At 42.2% G+C, this 15,358-nt stretch overlaps 1 protein-coding gene across 1 annotated transcript in view; it reads left to right on the forward strand.

Moving 5' to 3' along the window:
* Positions 1–15,358, forward strand: part of mbnl3 (muscleblind-like splicing regulator 3) — a 37,425-nt gene that overhangs the window by 5,232 nt on the left and 16,835 nt on the right. Inside the window, exon 2 of the mRNA XM_050041628.1 lies at positions 4,135–5,104. Coding sequence (XP_049897585.1) covers positions 4,931–5,104 — 174 coding nt within the window. The 5' untranslated portion in view covers positions 4,135–4,930. The remainder of the gene's footprint in view (positions 1–4,134; positions 5,105–15,358) is intronic.

Raw genomic sequence — 15,358 nt, forward strand, 5'->3', positions numbered from 1 at the left:
CATCGGGACATTTCCAGCCAGGATCAGTCTGGGAACAAAATTTGGCCTTGGCAATTTCCCTCTGGCCCGGCAAGTGCAAGCCTGTTTCCAGCTGTGTTTGTGGCGACAAAAACGGGTATTCTTAACAATGCATTGGAAAGTGAGACAGGTGCCAAACAGGCTGACAAGTAGTAGGCTATCGTTCAAGACCAACAAACAATAAAGTGGGTATTTTTACAAGATGTAGGGACATGTCCAGCAGTGTTTGTGGTGACAGAACAGGGTTTTTTTTTAACAAGACCTCAGGAAATTTCCAACTGTATTTTTTGGCGATAAAATCAGGTACTTTTAACAATACACCAGGACATTAGACAGCTTCCGAGCAGGCTGCCAAGTAGTAGACCACTGTTTGAGACCAACAAATAACAAAAGCAGGTATTATTAATGACATGTTAGGACCTTTTCAGCCATGTTTCTGGCGACAGAAGCAGGCATTTTTAATGACATGCTGGGACATTCCCGGTGTTTTTTTTTTTTAGACGACACGGGAAATTTCCATTTGTGTTTGTGGGGACAAAAGCAGGCATTTTTAATGCCATGTTGGGACATTTCCAGCCATGTTTGTGGTGACAAAATCTGGTATTTTTTTAATGATACTTCAGGATGTTTCAAGCTGTGTTTGTGGCAACAAAAGCGGGGATATTTGGTGGTTGTACCAGCCAGCTGTTGTTGGTAAATTATTCATTGACTGATGTGCAGATAAGTACAGTGGAGTCAATCAATCTGTTAGTGGGGTGACTTCTTTTTACCCATGCTAGAGGTGTGTCGTTGCAAAAGGTGGATGTATTGGTCTGTCAGTTCGCTTAAGTCTAGACTTAAGTATCTCAACAGCTGTTGAATGAATTGCCATTCATTTTTTAACAAACATTAATGGTGAGTCAGAGTGACTTTGACAAACTTTCACTTATCCTGTGACACATCCAGTTGATGGATTGACACACAGTTTTTTTCACATTAATGGTTATTAGATATTGAATCCTAACGACTTTGGTGAACGCCTGACTTTTCCTGCAGTGCTAACATGAGGTGGACATTTTGGATTTTTAGTCAAATACCTTATATTGGTTAGACTGTCATTAAATTTGATACACACACCCATATATCCCCAACATTGAATTGTATATCTTTGGTGATACACTGAGATTTCCTCAAGAGTCATCATCATTTGTCTAATACTTTGATTAATGACCAAATACCTGCACAAACCAATGACAGCCCTATCAGCCCCAGCTTTACTTTGTGTTTAGTCGGGATGGCCATTTTAAGTGATAAATTCCTATTCAAGTACTCGCAATAAATTATTACAGAGTACTTGCCAAAAATTAAAAAATAAACATAAGAATAGGGTCTGAAATGAACACCCAAGTGAATGGATGAGGTTAGGGTTAGCGTACCTTTCTGTGCTGCACAGACTGAAGAGATATAGCTATGAATTTAACCTAACATAGCTTGCACGAAACATTCATTTTGTTTATTTCGCTGAAATGCTTGCAAACACCCCTCTTATGCTTGGTCACCATTTTGCCTGTAACATTAGATGATGTCTGACTGAAAACACTGAATGTTATTTGCAGCTTTGTAGATCTGTCATTTTTGCTTTATGGATCTGTGCAGATAACAGTTACATCACTGCATCCCATCCAAAGAAATATAAACTTAACTTAATATACAGGGTCAATTTATGTATATGTATATGTGTAACGAATGTTATTACTCTAAAACTGACGTGCAAATTGAGTACCTGAGTACCCATGCCTATGCCTTGTGTTTAGTGCTAATTATTAAATGCTAGCATGCTAACACTTTAACTAAGATGCTGATCATGGTGAACAACATACCAGCTAATTATCAGCATGTTAGCATGCGGACATTAGTAGTTAGCCTAAAGCCCTAATGCAGCCTCGCAGAGCTGCTAGCACAGCTGCAGATGGCGTTTTGTTTGTGTGATAGTCGAGGTTACACCCACTCCTGAGAAACTAACTCATAAAACATCCTCACTATTTTTCTTGAATGTCAGATCTATTATCTTATTAATAGCTCTCACGGGTCGTTCTGGCTGTTCACAAACATGTTGTTAACAAACACAACCCCCAAGTGAGCATGTCACACTTTACCAACACACACATTATGCATGATTTGGCATGATTTCTCTATTTTTATCTGCCTCTATTGTCTTCCAGTAGCCATAAAGGCCTTGGTAGAGGCCAAAGGTAAAGCTAACAAGGAAAGGCTTGGTTAAACAGTTGGTGAAATTGTCCTCCTGGAAAGAGACCCACAAGCAGCATATATCAGCAAGTGAAAGGTCATTACTGTGTATATGCAAAGGTACAGGGTGCTGTATAAACTAGTCTGGCACTGGAGGACAGCCAGTGTTGCTGCGTAGCTTTCCAAGAATGGTCGTAATGGCAACTGTGCGCCATTTGGTGTCTGGCGTGGCGATAGCGAGGCGAGGAAATGAGGAGTGTTGCTGAGGAGCATTTTGACGATGCGGGTTGCATATTGCTGAGCTGCGTCGTCAGGGTGTGCGTAAGCAAGGGCGCTTGACACTGATGTGGACCTGAATGCAGGACAGGCAAAGCTGCAGGAGGAGTGCTTGTTTTGTCCCCCTGAGAAAAGTTTCTATCGATCTGTAGGTAGGCTGGGAGGAGGAGGAGGCACAGACAAGCATAATGGTTAAGCAAGCAAAGCAGTTGCTGTACCTGCTCATCTCTCATTCCCGTCTGTCTCTTTTTTTGGGCTGGGATGTGTCTTTGTTCTTGTGTTTGAAGGTGGGTGTATCAATTCAGCTCCCACCTCCCCCTTATATCCCTCCTTCTCCCTCTCCACTGCGGTGTTCTCCTTCTGGGCTGTCTATCTGCATGCACACACACACACACACACACACACACACTCTTCGTTCCCTCACACTCTCCCCCCCGTCGGTTCCTCCGTCTGTGTCTGCCGCCATCAGACGCAGGGACTGATAATATCTGCTCCAGCCCCCCTCTCCTCCTTCTATTTTTTGTACTCCTCCTCTCCTGCATCTCGCCCATTGTTTATTCACTTTGTGCATTAATTTACTCCTGTGTCTCGTACAGGACAGCCTTCCTTTCTCCTCAGTTTTAACCAACTCTAAAATCCAGGTTGGACTTTGCCTCCTCCTGTGGAGCTAAATTGTAGTTTCTCCTCTGAGTGTATCTTTATTGAGCCACCTCACTGATTGTTATCTGTATTCAGTTAGTGTCCAGACACGTCGCTCTGCTCCCTGCACAGCAGGCTGCATGCATCCTCCCTCCTTGCATCACACTGCAGTGTAGTCCACTGTCTGAATTAGACATGACCTCCTGAGAAGCTGTGTGGAGTCAGAGTTGTTGTACAGTTTGAATATTAGCATGTGGCTCAGCCATGACTGTGAAAAAATCCTGGGAGGAACAAGGACGGGCTCTGTGAAGGGAGGAGTTGCTGTGGAAACCGCCCTGTCATTGGTAGCCTGTGTGCTCTGCGTGCCTGCAAAAGTCTGTCTGATTGGCTGGAGCCTTGCATTGAGCACAGCAGCTGCAGTTGTGAAGCACTACCCTCCCTCTCTCCCTCTCTTTCTGCCCTGTCTCTCCTTTTTCCTACTTCTTCCCTTCACATTAATAACTGTCTGGGAATCATCAGTGTCGACCACACACGTGCCAGTCGGTGCGACTTCAAGGACACGGCTTTTCACAGTATATTGCAGCATGATTCATGTCAAGTTAGTCAATTACTTTCTGCTCCATGCAGCTCAGGGGAGCTGAAGTGACGTCTCTGTCCTGCCTGCAATCTCCCTCCATCCCCTCTCCCTCTTTCTCTCTCTCTCTCTTGTATCACTTAATCAAGACATAGCTTGCCCTTTCCTGTTCATTGCTGCTTCCCTCCCTCCCTGCTCTGCTCCCCTATTTGTTTGTCCTCGCTTTATTCTCTTTGGCTCTCTCCCTTCCACCCTCCTGCCTCGTGGTCCTCATCGCCCTCCGTTTAAACAAGCTCCGCACGAGGTTGTAGCTCCACATTAACAGCATTTTTCTCCTTCAACAGGCTGCTGTATTTTTGTCAACGCTTTGAATTAACGTTCTGTTTTTTTTTCGTCCACAGCGAGACAGCAAGCAAGGACATGCAGAAGAGAGGTCAGTGAGGAGGATGACAACAGAAGAATAGATGACGGCGAAGGAGGGATGAGAAAGAGACTGAAATAAGAGGAGGAAGTGGAACTCCAAAGTGCCTACTGCGAGGGGTCGTCTGCTGCTGTTTAGCTGCTGGATGAGAGCAGGACGGGGCTCAATGTGTGTTTGGCCTTGAATGGAGGCTATATTTTATCCTGACAGCCACAGAGTCATCCATCCCACGTTGCTGAGCTGCAGTCCCCACATACTGAGCTGAGCCTCCACCTCATCTCATCACTGCGAGAACGCCATTCCTATAAGGTTTTGAAATCTTCTCTCTCAGGCCGTTCAAACACAACTACAGCGACTGCCCCAGCCTCGGCCATGTTGACGTGAATGTAACCGTGACTTATGGTGGGCGTCAGACGATTCAGGTGAAGGCACAGACTCTCAGTGACACATGCCAGAGTGATGTCCTCAGAGTAGCTTCTGTTTTTTCTTTTTTTTTTTCTCTCTGCGAGACAGAGCTGGCCTCTGCTCACAGTCTACTCCCTCTATCTCAAACTTCAGCTGCCACTTTTCCCAGGAAGAACTAATAAACAACCCCAAAAATACACCAACCGAAAGGACCTGCTGCCTATTAGGAAAAACTGAAAATATTTTTGCTTCTGTTTCTGTTTCGCTGGGGATTTTTTTTTTCTTGCATCACTATTAGTCACCCTTGCTCTCACCGGACAGTTTTCCGTCCATCTGCCCTCGCCACCGCTCAGTGCTTGTGAGCGACTCTGATGGCTGTCAGCATGACCATGGGACGGGACACCAAATGGCTGACCCTGGAAGTGTGTCGTGAGTTTCAGAGAGGCACCTGCTCGCGGTCTGATGCCGAGTGCAAGTTTGCTCACCCCTCCCGGAGCTGCCATGTGGAGAATGGCCGAGTCATCGCCTGCTTTGACTCGCTCAAGGTAACAGCGCAACTGACATTACACGTCTTGTTTGTTTAGACACACGCATTGTGATCCGTGTCAGGTTAGCTGATGCTTTTGGTCATGTTGACACACAACACACACAGATACACACAGACCAGGGTTTCCTGTTGTGGTTTATAGCAGAGTGTTTCAGGAGAAGTGGCCCATCTCTGCTATAAATATATTTAATGAGTGTGACTATCGTTAAGGGTGTCATCTACAAACTCAATTGTCTGAGAGAGGAGATGCGTCAGGATGCGGGTGGCTCACCACCTCAGCTAAACAATTTCCTGGAAACGTTGCAAACTATGTCAGTTGGTCAACTGATCCACCCTTTTAACCCACACTTAGATTTTTAATTTTTTTTGTCAGAATTTCCCGTATTTTATCAATAATTCTGTGGTTTTTGATATTGTGAAATATGATGAACAAGTTTGTTGTCTTTATTAACAATTTAGAAAGTCACTCAGCAAATGATATTTTAATGAACTTGACTGTCATGCAGTCTTAAGTGATTTTAACTCAGGATATGGATATGGATATGGATTAAGTCTTATTTTGTGATAGCAGTATATTATGATACAGAACATTTAAGACTAATGCTGAAATATCTACATGTGACTTGTTTTGGTACTTATTTTCCTCTAAAGGTGCAGTAACGGATTATAATCCAATACACTTTGTTAAAATATGGGAATATCTACTCATAGTCCACTAGCTGTCCATTTATACACAGCCCTGGCTCCGTAAAGCTCCTTTCCCACTGGACAAAAACCCGCAAACACCCACGGAAAAGAAAATTATTGCCATTCATTCCAGGTACAAATGACTCTGCAGTAGTCACAGGTATTTATCGGCTCCAGCTCTGATCGGCCCAGATCGGCAGTGATGGAAATACGCCACCTAGATAAATGCATTAATTTTGGCCCATTTGACGGCACTACGCAGTGCAACCCTACACGCTGCCACAAAATATCGTCCATCTCTGTCCAGGCAGCCTCAAGCATTGTTCAGAATTAGTTGGCACGGAGTTTAAGAGAGACTGAATAAGCAAGAAAAATGAAAAAGATGTAACCACCGTAACATTTTCACTGGCATCCATTTCATCTGGTAACTAACCTGTCCGTGATGTTGAATGTGACACACCAGAAAAGAAAAAAATAGAAGGCATACTTGTCTATCTACTGGCAATGGGAAAGCAGCCTATCGCCTACTTTTACGGGTTTTCTTGCGTTTAAAACCTGAATACACGCAATAATTTTGGTGTTGAAAGAATATAAATGTGGAAAAAAAGAAAGTGGCTGGAACTGAGCTACACAAAGCTAATCCAGCCGGTCAGCAACAGAGGGCGTTGATGCACACAACAGGGTAAAGGCCATGGATATGGCTGTATAAAGAGAATGCCAGTGGGAGCGAGAGGGACCGTAAATGCTGTAAATGACTGGAGGGGTGTATTTGTTTAGGTGTTGAGTTCAAATATCAACAGTCTTTCTCCAGAATGGCCGACTCCACCTTTAAAGGTTATTTTTGCCTTTAGTAGACAGCGTATTTTTGAGAGACAGACAGAGAAGGGGGAGAGAAAAGGGGAGGAGAGGGGGAGTGCAGCCTTTAAGCAGTTTTACTCATTGATTTGCGACATTGTCTGCAATGATGTAATACATTCAGATATATTAAAGGAATAGTTACCACAGTATAAATGGTATTGAAAGGTCTCTGGTGGTGGACAAATTTTGTCTCATGGTATATGTAAGGGATAACACCCGACAAGTTACATGTTCCATGACTGTCATGAATGTAGAATAGCTAATGTTATTTCAGAAGTTCTCACTTTCCTCCAAATGTGGACCTTCAGACTCAAAAATATCAAACTAAACTAAATTTAAGTGATTCTTACTGTGTAGCTTTTTAGCTCTTTCTTAATTGGTTACACAAATAACCCCAGCTCCAAGCTCTTTCTCTTAACCTCATTGTTGCTTCTAATAAAAACCCTGCGTCACAGATGTCCAGTTATCATGTCAGGTCATTAAAAGTTAATTTACACCTTCAAGCCAATCAGAATTCAGGATTTTATTGTCATATTGCCCAACCCTAATTTTAAATAGGCAAGTTCTCTAAAAATAAACACATATACATACGTATAACACTGTCAGAGTCTGTCTTCTGGTTATCAAGATATTTATTGTTTCCATTTTGCCCGGGCGTGATGGAAATTTCCCGTAAAGCCACATTGCCGACAGTCTGTCCGTCCATCAGTGATGCGGGCTCGTCGATGGTGCTGCTTCAACATCACTTCAGCTGCTCTCCTGACTCTCGTCTCCTCCACAGAACCACAACACTAGCTCCACTCATACACAGCGGGAAAAAAAACTAATAGTCTGAGAAGTGACGATGCTTCACTGTATTTCAAAAGAGCTCCGTCTATCGATGGCCGATTGCGCTAAAATCGAGAATAGGCTGCTGCTGTTGTCGACGGCGTGTGTGTTTTTGCTCGACCAGCTTTCATGCAGAGAAAAAAGTGAGACCCAGACAAGGAGCTTTCTGTCTGAGTGCAGCTGCTGTCTCCTCATTTATTGAGTTAGAATTTATTATTCAGCCATTTTTCTGTGTTATGTCCTCTAGAGCAGGAGGGAGATGGAGAGGGAGAGAGAGGGAGAGAATCAGAGAGGGGGGCCTAGCAACAGCACAGGAGTGCGTACCCATTGGATAGTTTGATCTTCCTGAGTGGCACGGCTGTTTTTAGCACAGAGCAACAGCCTGGCTCTGTACTGGTTGCATTGATGGGAGAAAGGGACAAGCAGCTTTGTACCAAAGGCAGTGAACAAGCATTAAAGGCCATGTTCGGTTGTTTGAAGCCCTGGGGTCATGTCGTTAGAGAAAGAACTGAAGTTGATGACAGTTGAAGGTCAAAGCGGCTTTCTTTATCAGGAGCTGCAGTGGGGCTTTAATACCAGTGCAGTATGTCAACAACCACCTCTTTACAGCAGCGTTTCTGTCCCCATTGTTGTTCAGGATTATTCTCAGCTGACAGCCGTTGTTTTTGGTCGACTGACTGGAAAAACAAAGAAGCACCACGTTCGAGCCGCTCTAGAGCATCACTCCTTCCTCCCGCTCTCCGCCCACCCCTCCCTTCTTTGTTAATTTTATGGATTTATCTGCTAATGGCCTCCCTCCTCACCGTCCCTCCCATATCTGGCATCTCCGGCCTGGTCCGAGCAGCGATCGCTGTTGCTCCTCCATTAGCTCCGTCTAAACCTGCTCCAGGGGAGGGAGGGGAGGAGAGGGGGGGGGGGTTTATCACCGCCTAGTTCTTTTTACCTTGTTAACTGGAGTGCTGTTGTCATTTCAAATGATTAGTGTGGACATCACATCTGCCCCACGTACAGCAGATTCAACAGCAGTGTCACTTTTGGATGACATCATGGTAGAGCTGCAACTAACACTTATTTTCATTGTTGATTAATCTGTAAAATACTTTGTCGATTAATAGATTAAGACAGAAAATAGAGAAAAATGCGCAACACAAGTACTTAGAGACAAAGACAATGACTTTAAAAAGCTGCTTTTGTCAAACAACAGACCCAAAGATGCTCAGATTATTATCACATGAAGGCTCAAAAACACCAAACTGACATCAAAGAAGTAGTGGCGATGAAGGCCGACTGTTGCATCATCTGTGTCTTGGCCAAAAAGTTGCACCCGAACACGCTGACAAGACTACAGCTAACGGCCAGCTAGCGCATATGTTGTGCACCTGCATGAGTGGAAATAACTCTCCACACCAGCAGACAGTGGTAGTCTGTATTTATCATTCAAAAAGGGAAACCAGAAGACCGACAGCATGAATTCATAACACTAGTTAGCCACTTAGCACATTAGCAACACAACCAGATGTTGAAAGAACAAATTATATTTACTGTGCGCTACTGAACAATAACAGAAATAGTTGCAAACAGTTTCTGCTGAAGAACTCAGTAGCTAAAAAAAATAATCTTGCCAGGGGTGCTGAGTAACTCACCTGTTTAGCCATTTGTTTGCTTTCCTCATTGACGGGCTCTGCCAGGCCCAAAAAAGGCAGACAAGGGCCTAGTGGCACCAACGGTGTGGGACATACCGTAAATACTAAGGTGATAGATGCTCACCTACGGCATAACAGTGGCTGACAGCCAACCGTCGGCTTGCTGTTGGGCCCTAAGACAAAGAAAAACAGGAAATCTTTGCATTAAACCACAATATATATATATATATATATATATATTATATATATATATATTTTTTTTTTTTACACAAACAAGACCTAATGGCCACCCACACCAAGAATAAAAAAATCATTCTATCTCAAGTGGATGGCAGAGTTCACACTGACACTGGCAGATTATATCATTGGGATCACTTTCAGGGTGATTTAATTAATGACAGAAACACTGACAGCCAATTAAAATCCATCTTAATTTACCAAGCATTGCGTTTAACAGGGAAGAGACTCGTCATTGGGGTTCAGTCGTTCATCAGTGTGAATCCTCACATTGTCATTGTTATAGTAATCGTTCTGGGTGTGAACAGCCCGTAAGAGTTGCTAGAATCTCTGTGAGGCTCTTCAAAAGGTCAGGGGATCACCAAAGTGATTATGAGTCATTGGCTGAGTACGGTAGATGACTGTACCAAATTTAATGGCAGCTCATCAAATTTTTATGGAGACATTTCACTAAAACCCTAAAATGTCAGCCTTGTGGTGAAGCTAGATAAAACCTCACCAAAATGAGGAGGATTCATCTTCTGAAGACAACGAATGTTGGAACGAAAATACATCTAAAGCCATCCAGTAGTAGTGACGAGATTAGGACATTCAGGACTGCTGCTTTTTAGAAGTCATCACCTACTCCTAAAAGTAGAGCGGAGCTGGAGAGACTGTTTCACTGCAGTAGCAACACAACTGCTTTCTTGCCACTGCATTGTTACTGCACCATGCTAAAACCAGATGAATAATTTTTTTGGATTGTTTTATTGTTTGGATATTTCAGATTGAAAGTGTTTGACAGATTGATGTTGCCATCTCTAAAATCAAACATTAATATCATAGCATTGCTTTCTGTTTTCTTTAGAGCGCACAAGCTACCAAATACAATGGACACCTTCTTTTTTTATACTGTTACTTCAGTTGAACCGCCATTATTTCATCTACTGAGGACAGTAACTGCAGAGAACTTTCACTGATACTCTTTGGTAACTGGGGCTAGCTACCAATAGCTGATGGAAAAAGCGCAAACGCTCCCCTCTTCCTGTTTTGGCTGTGCAATGGTTAACTCACCTCCTTTGTACTGTTAATCAAGCCTTCATTTTCCCGGGAGATCTTATCCAGTGGCGGAAGGAATTGCATAGTGAAAACGAGGCTTATGGGAGCCAATCTAAACAATGATGGGGTCATTATGGTACAGCCATTACACTGTGCAATTAACATTTACTTCATGATGATAAGTTAAAGCAAAAAAAGCTTGTGTAATGTCACTATCACGAATAGAGTCATGTTTTTAACCAATCAAAATACCAGTGGTGTCATTTTTGTATATGTCCAATTAACATTTACTTCATAATAAGTTAAAGTAAAAATCTCTGTTTCTGCTTTAAGTTGTGAACTCTGCAGATCTGTTTGTTTATTGTTTGATTGATTAATATCTCCTCTATCTTTCTCTCTTCTCTCTGAATGCATCAACAACACACTACTGTACTAACAGGGACTTTCTCTGTGTTGCGTAGTGTGTTGCTATGGCAACCAAAGGGAGATTCCTGACCCACTACTCTCCTCAATGCCACGTTTTATTTGCCTCCTTCTCCACCACAGATTTCATAGCTTTTGAAAAGCTTTTGTGTCCGTGTCCATGTTTTCGGAGCACACAATGCATAAAGTGCACCATTGGACTCATTAATAGGTACTTCTGATTCCCTGTGAGTTTGAGCAGGCCTTGCTGGGCTCATGGGACTCGCTCCTCATTACAGACTCATCCCTAAACACACAGCCCGCTGACGCAAAGCTTGCTCACATCTCCAGTGTAGGCGAGAGTGTTTGTGTAAGCCTTGTGTGCCGTCCTGACCGTTTTTCAGGCTGCTGCATGTTTTGCTTGTACGCTTTTCGTCTGGTGTGTGAGGTCCTGTGAATCTCTGCTGGATGCTGGTATAGGAGACACTGCAGTTTGTCCTATATAGCTCTCCTGCTGCTTTTTTGTTGCGCCCTCATCTCAGCGCGACATCATCCATCACCGTCAGAGTCTCTGCACCATGACGTCAGTTTGTCTTCGGAGTTTTTTAGCCGTGCGGCACTCTCGCGATCACCTAATGAGAGCTGGTTTTGTGTGGGTGTGGTTTGATGACAGAGCATGAGGCTGACGCTCAGCGGAGGTAGTTTAGCGGGTTAACAGCTCATCTGCAGGGCTAGACAGCTGCTGTCGGCCCAGGGGTTTAATGGAGACTGCAGTTTTTTCCTCAGAGTGTGTGTGTTGACCTGCAGTGTTCCTGCAGCACCATCTTCACCTTCCCCACTGACTCCGGCAGGGAGGAAGGACACGACTTTAATGACGTTCTGGGGCAAAATGAATTGCTTTTAGATAAGTGCCTCAAAATCTGATTTAGGGTTTGACAAGAAGCCAAAAGTGACAAGTAGAAAAATGAGCATAAAGAATTGCTTCTGATCAAAAATGGTGTCTGCTGAATCGAGATGAGCCTCCACTGATGAAAATACAGAATTATAGCAACTTAAGTTGGTCGATCTTGTTTTTTATCCGTAGTTTCAAAACACATTGCATTGATCACAAGATTGATCTCTGATACTGACAATTTTTAGGGAGTTATGCCCTCATCAGAGGCACTACACCTGCAGCCACATGGTTTAACTTTTATCCAATATCCAGTTTAATTCATAATTCATAATTCTACTGAGCAATGTGACCTCTGGTAATATTGTTTTTATAACCATTTCTTGCTGTGTCATTCACTTTTATTATAAAGGGAATCTGTTTTGCGCACTCTGGTTCCAGTCACACAAACTGTCTGCCGTCGTTGTTGAAGCCTGCATGTGATGAATGAAGCTTTGCATACAAGACAAATAGAAATGCTTTGACTATGCACATAAGCCCGACAGCAGACGATGGCTGCTCCGCCAACATACCGTATTTGTTGATGAATAGTCATGAATAGTTCTCTGTGTTCATCAGATCAGCATGTTTAATTTTTTAAATTATTCATTGTTTTTAATGGGACACATTGTTACAGTAGAAAAGTACAACACTTGATAACAATCACCTTCACTTGAGTTTAAACCTCGTGTTTAACCCGACCCTGTCCTGACCTTCTGAAGGTGAGGAGTAAAGATCATGAAGTAACCAATGATTAGAGATTAGCTTCTCAACTATACTTGATAAAATGGATTTACATATATAAAGTCCAGTAGTGGAAGTACATTTACTCAAATACTGTTGTTAAGTACAGATTTGGTACTTAATATTTTTGCTAGCTGCAGTGATAAACTGCATTTATGGATCAAAAACTTGGGACAGAATCATTCCAATACAAATGCTGTATAAATAATTTGCTCATAGTAATCAAGTAGTCTGCTTACAGTGTTAATATTAAGTCTTTTTATACATGACAACACATGGAAAAACATTTTAAAACTACAGCAATTCTTTTTTTAACTTAATTCTCCTGATACTTTGGCTGGTAGGACAGTAAAACATAATCTAATTGAGGCTTATGACAAACTGCCTAAAAGGACCAACGAGATGCAACAGTGAAACTTCCTCAGGCTACCTCGTGTGATGTACTGAAACAATGAGAAACGGTCACGGCTACTGATGGAGACATTAAATGAATGAGGAAGGGAAAAGCACCTACGGTTGAAGCTGTCCTCGTCATGTGGATTGATAATGCCGGGTCACTTAATGCCTCCATGTGATGCCCCCCATAACTGTATATTCATGTAATCAATATATAAATGTCAGTTAGATGGTAATCTGCATGAGGATTAAAGAAAAAGAAAGCACATGTAGTTATAATAATCATCTGCTTATAGTGGTCAATTGGACTTGGACAGACGTGATCAGTATAAAAAGTTTCTCCTCAGAGTTGCAAATTGTAAGCACTTCCCTTATTCCATGGTTACATTAACGATCAATTAATTAAAGCTCACAGCAAAATACTGCATATTCTCTGATAGCATTTCATAGCCTATGAAACATAAAAAGTATGTACAGCCCTAGAAATATGCAACACATTGAATATAACTTAATAATGCCTCGCTGTACCTGCTTTATTTTCCATTGTCACCGCAGCACTCTTCTTCCAGACCCCAAGATGGCCGCCTTGTCATAAAATAGTTACACTGCGGCCATTTTTTTGCTAATGCTAGTCATTGAAATGTACTTTCAAAACACACCATTCTTCTGATATAATAGGAGACTACACATTGTTTATAGTAAAAATCAGACCTCTATTTGAATGATTAAATTTCATCATGTTCAATCAAATCGTTAACAAACGATCAATTGATCGTCGCTTAATCGTTATCATCCCTGATTCCACTGTATTAGATATTTTACTTTATTAGTATTTTATATATAAAACATAGGATGAGCTCATCTAATAATATAATATATAATTGTGTAAAAATGACAGGGACTATTTTTCTGCATCAAGTAACTTTACTTTTAATAAAGGGTCAGTTCACCCTGAAATTAAAAATATATATATTTTTCCTCTTACCTGTAGTGCTATTTATCAGTCTAGATTGTTCTGGTGTGAGTTGCTGAGTGTTGGAGATAAAGCCGTAGAGATGTCTGCCTTCTCTTGAATATAATGGAACTAGATGGCACTCAGCTTGTGGTGCTCAAAACGCCAAAAAGTACATTTAAAAAACTCAGTGTCTCTTTCCAGAAATCATGACCTGGTTACTCAAAGTAATCCACAGACCTTGTTGTGAGCAGATTTTGTAGAAACTATTTTCTTTCCACTGAACTACACCAACTGTCCCTGCTACCACTACCCCTAATAGGGAGACCTTTGAAAATGCTGCTGATTCCATTTTAGTTTGAACACTGCAGGGTTGCATTTTGGTCTGGACGGGTAGAAACGTACCCTTTTAAAAATGATGACACAGACATCCTCATTTGATTCAGTCAGTCACAGCTTGTCAAGTCAAAACATTATAGCCAGGCCTACATACCTTTTGTGATTTCATCCTTCTTGTGAGGGTACTCAAGTAATATTGCCTCAGCTTCCTCCGGTAATGGATAATGCGTCCTGCCAGCACCCCTCTAATAAGTCACTATATTTGCTTTAGTTTCACCTCTTCCTCAGTCCAGCAGAGAGCTCTCTGGTCTTACTTTTCCCCATCTCTGTAGTATTTTCTATAATTAAGCAACAAAACTACAGAGTAGACAATCTGCTTTATGTTTACACCTGTGCATGCTAGGGTTGGGTACCAAAACTCTGTACTTTTTGTACTTGGTACCGATTCACGTCGGTACTACCGAGTACCGATTCACTTAAAATTAATCGGTGCCAAATTTCGGTACCTGAGGTGGAGGCGGAGCAAGAGCGCATGACTCGCACCTCGGACTCAGCAACAATGGCGACAAAAAAAATGTGCAGACAAAAGTTAACGTGCAGCAGTGTTCCTAAATGTTCTCAATAAAATGTTGAAACTGAGAAGTTTAGACTATGGGCCCGAACGACGCATAGTGTGTCCAAATTCACACGCGTTCTTCTCTGTGGATTTTCTCCGCGACCATGTGTCATAGCGAGAAGCCACGCATATCAGCGGAAACAGCAGAACTGTAGCTTTCCGACAAGACCAAGCACTTGTCGGTAATCCGAAAAAAATTGATAAATTTACAATAAAATGATGTATAACAGAGCTTTCATACAGCTCTGCACACACATTACTGTTGGATGGATTACTCACGAATGCAGGGTCGCACAGAAATGCCACGCATATCTCATGAAAGTGCAGGACCACACACATCATTGTGCTGTCATCCCATCACGCTATAAATACAGATCAATTGTCTACCAAATAAAAACCTGACAAATTTCTTTACAATCCATTATACAGATCTTGTTATCAGTCACTTCATATAGTGAGGAATATNNNNCCAGATTCCAGAGAGTCTCCCCTCTTCATATATGGCAGAATATGTCAACTTCCAACTTGCTATAGTGAGATACATGCAAAAATGTAAGAATTTAGGCACACAGATTTGTTTT

Source organism: Epinephelus moara, chromosome 4, assembly GCF_006386435.1.
Source record: "Epinephelus moara isolate mb chromosome 4, YSFRI_EMoa_1.0, whole genome shotgun sequence".
NCBI classification, from domain to species: domain Eukaryota; kingdom Metazoa; phylum Chordata; class Actinopteri; order Perciformes; family Serranidae; genus Epinephelus; species Epinephelus moara.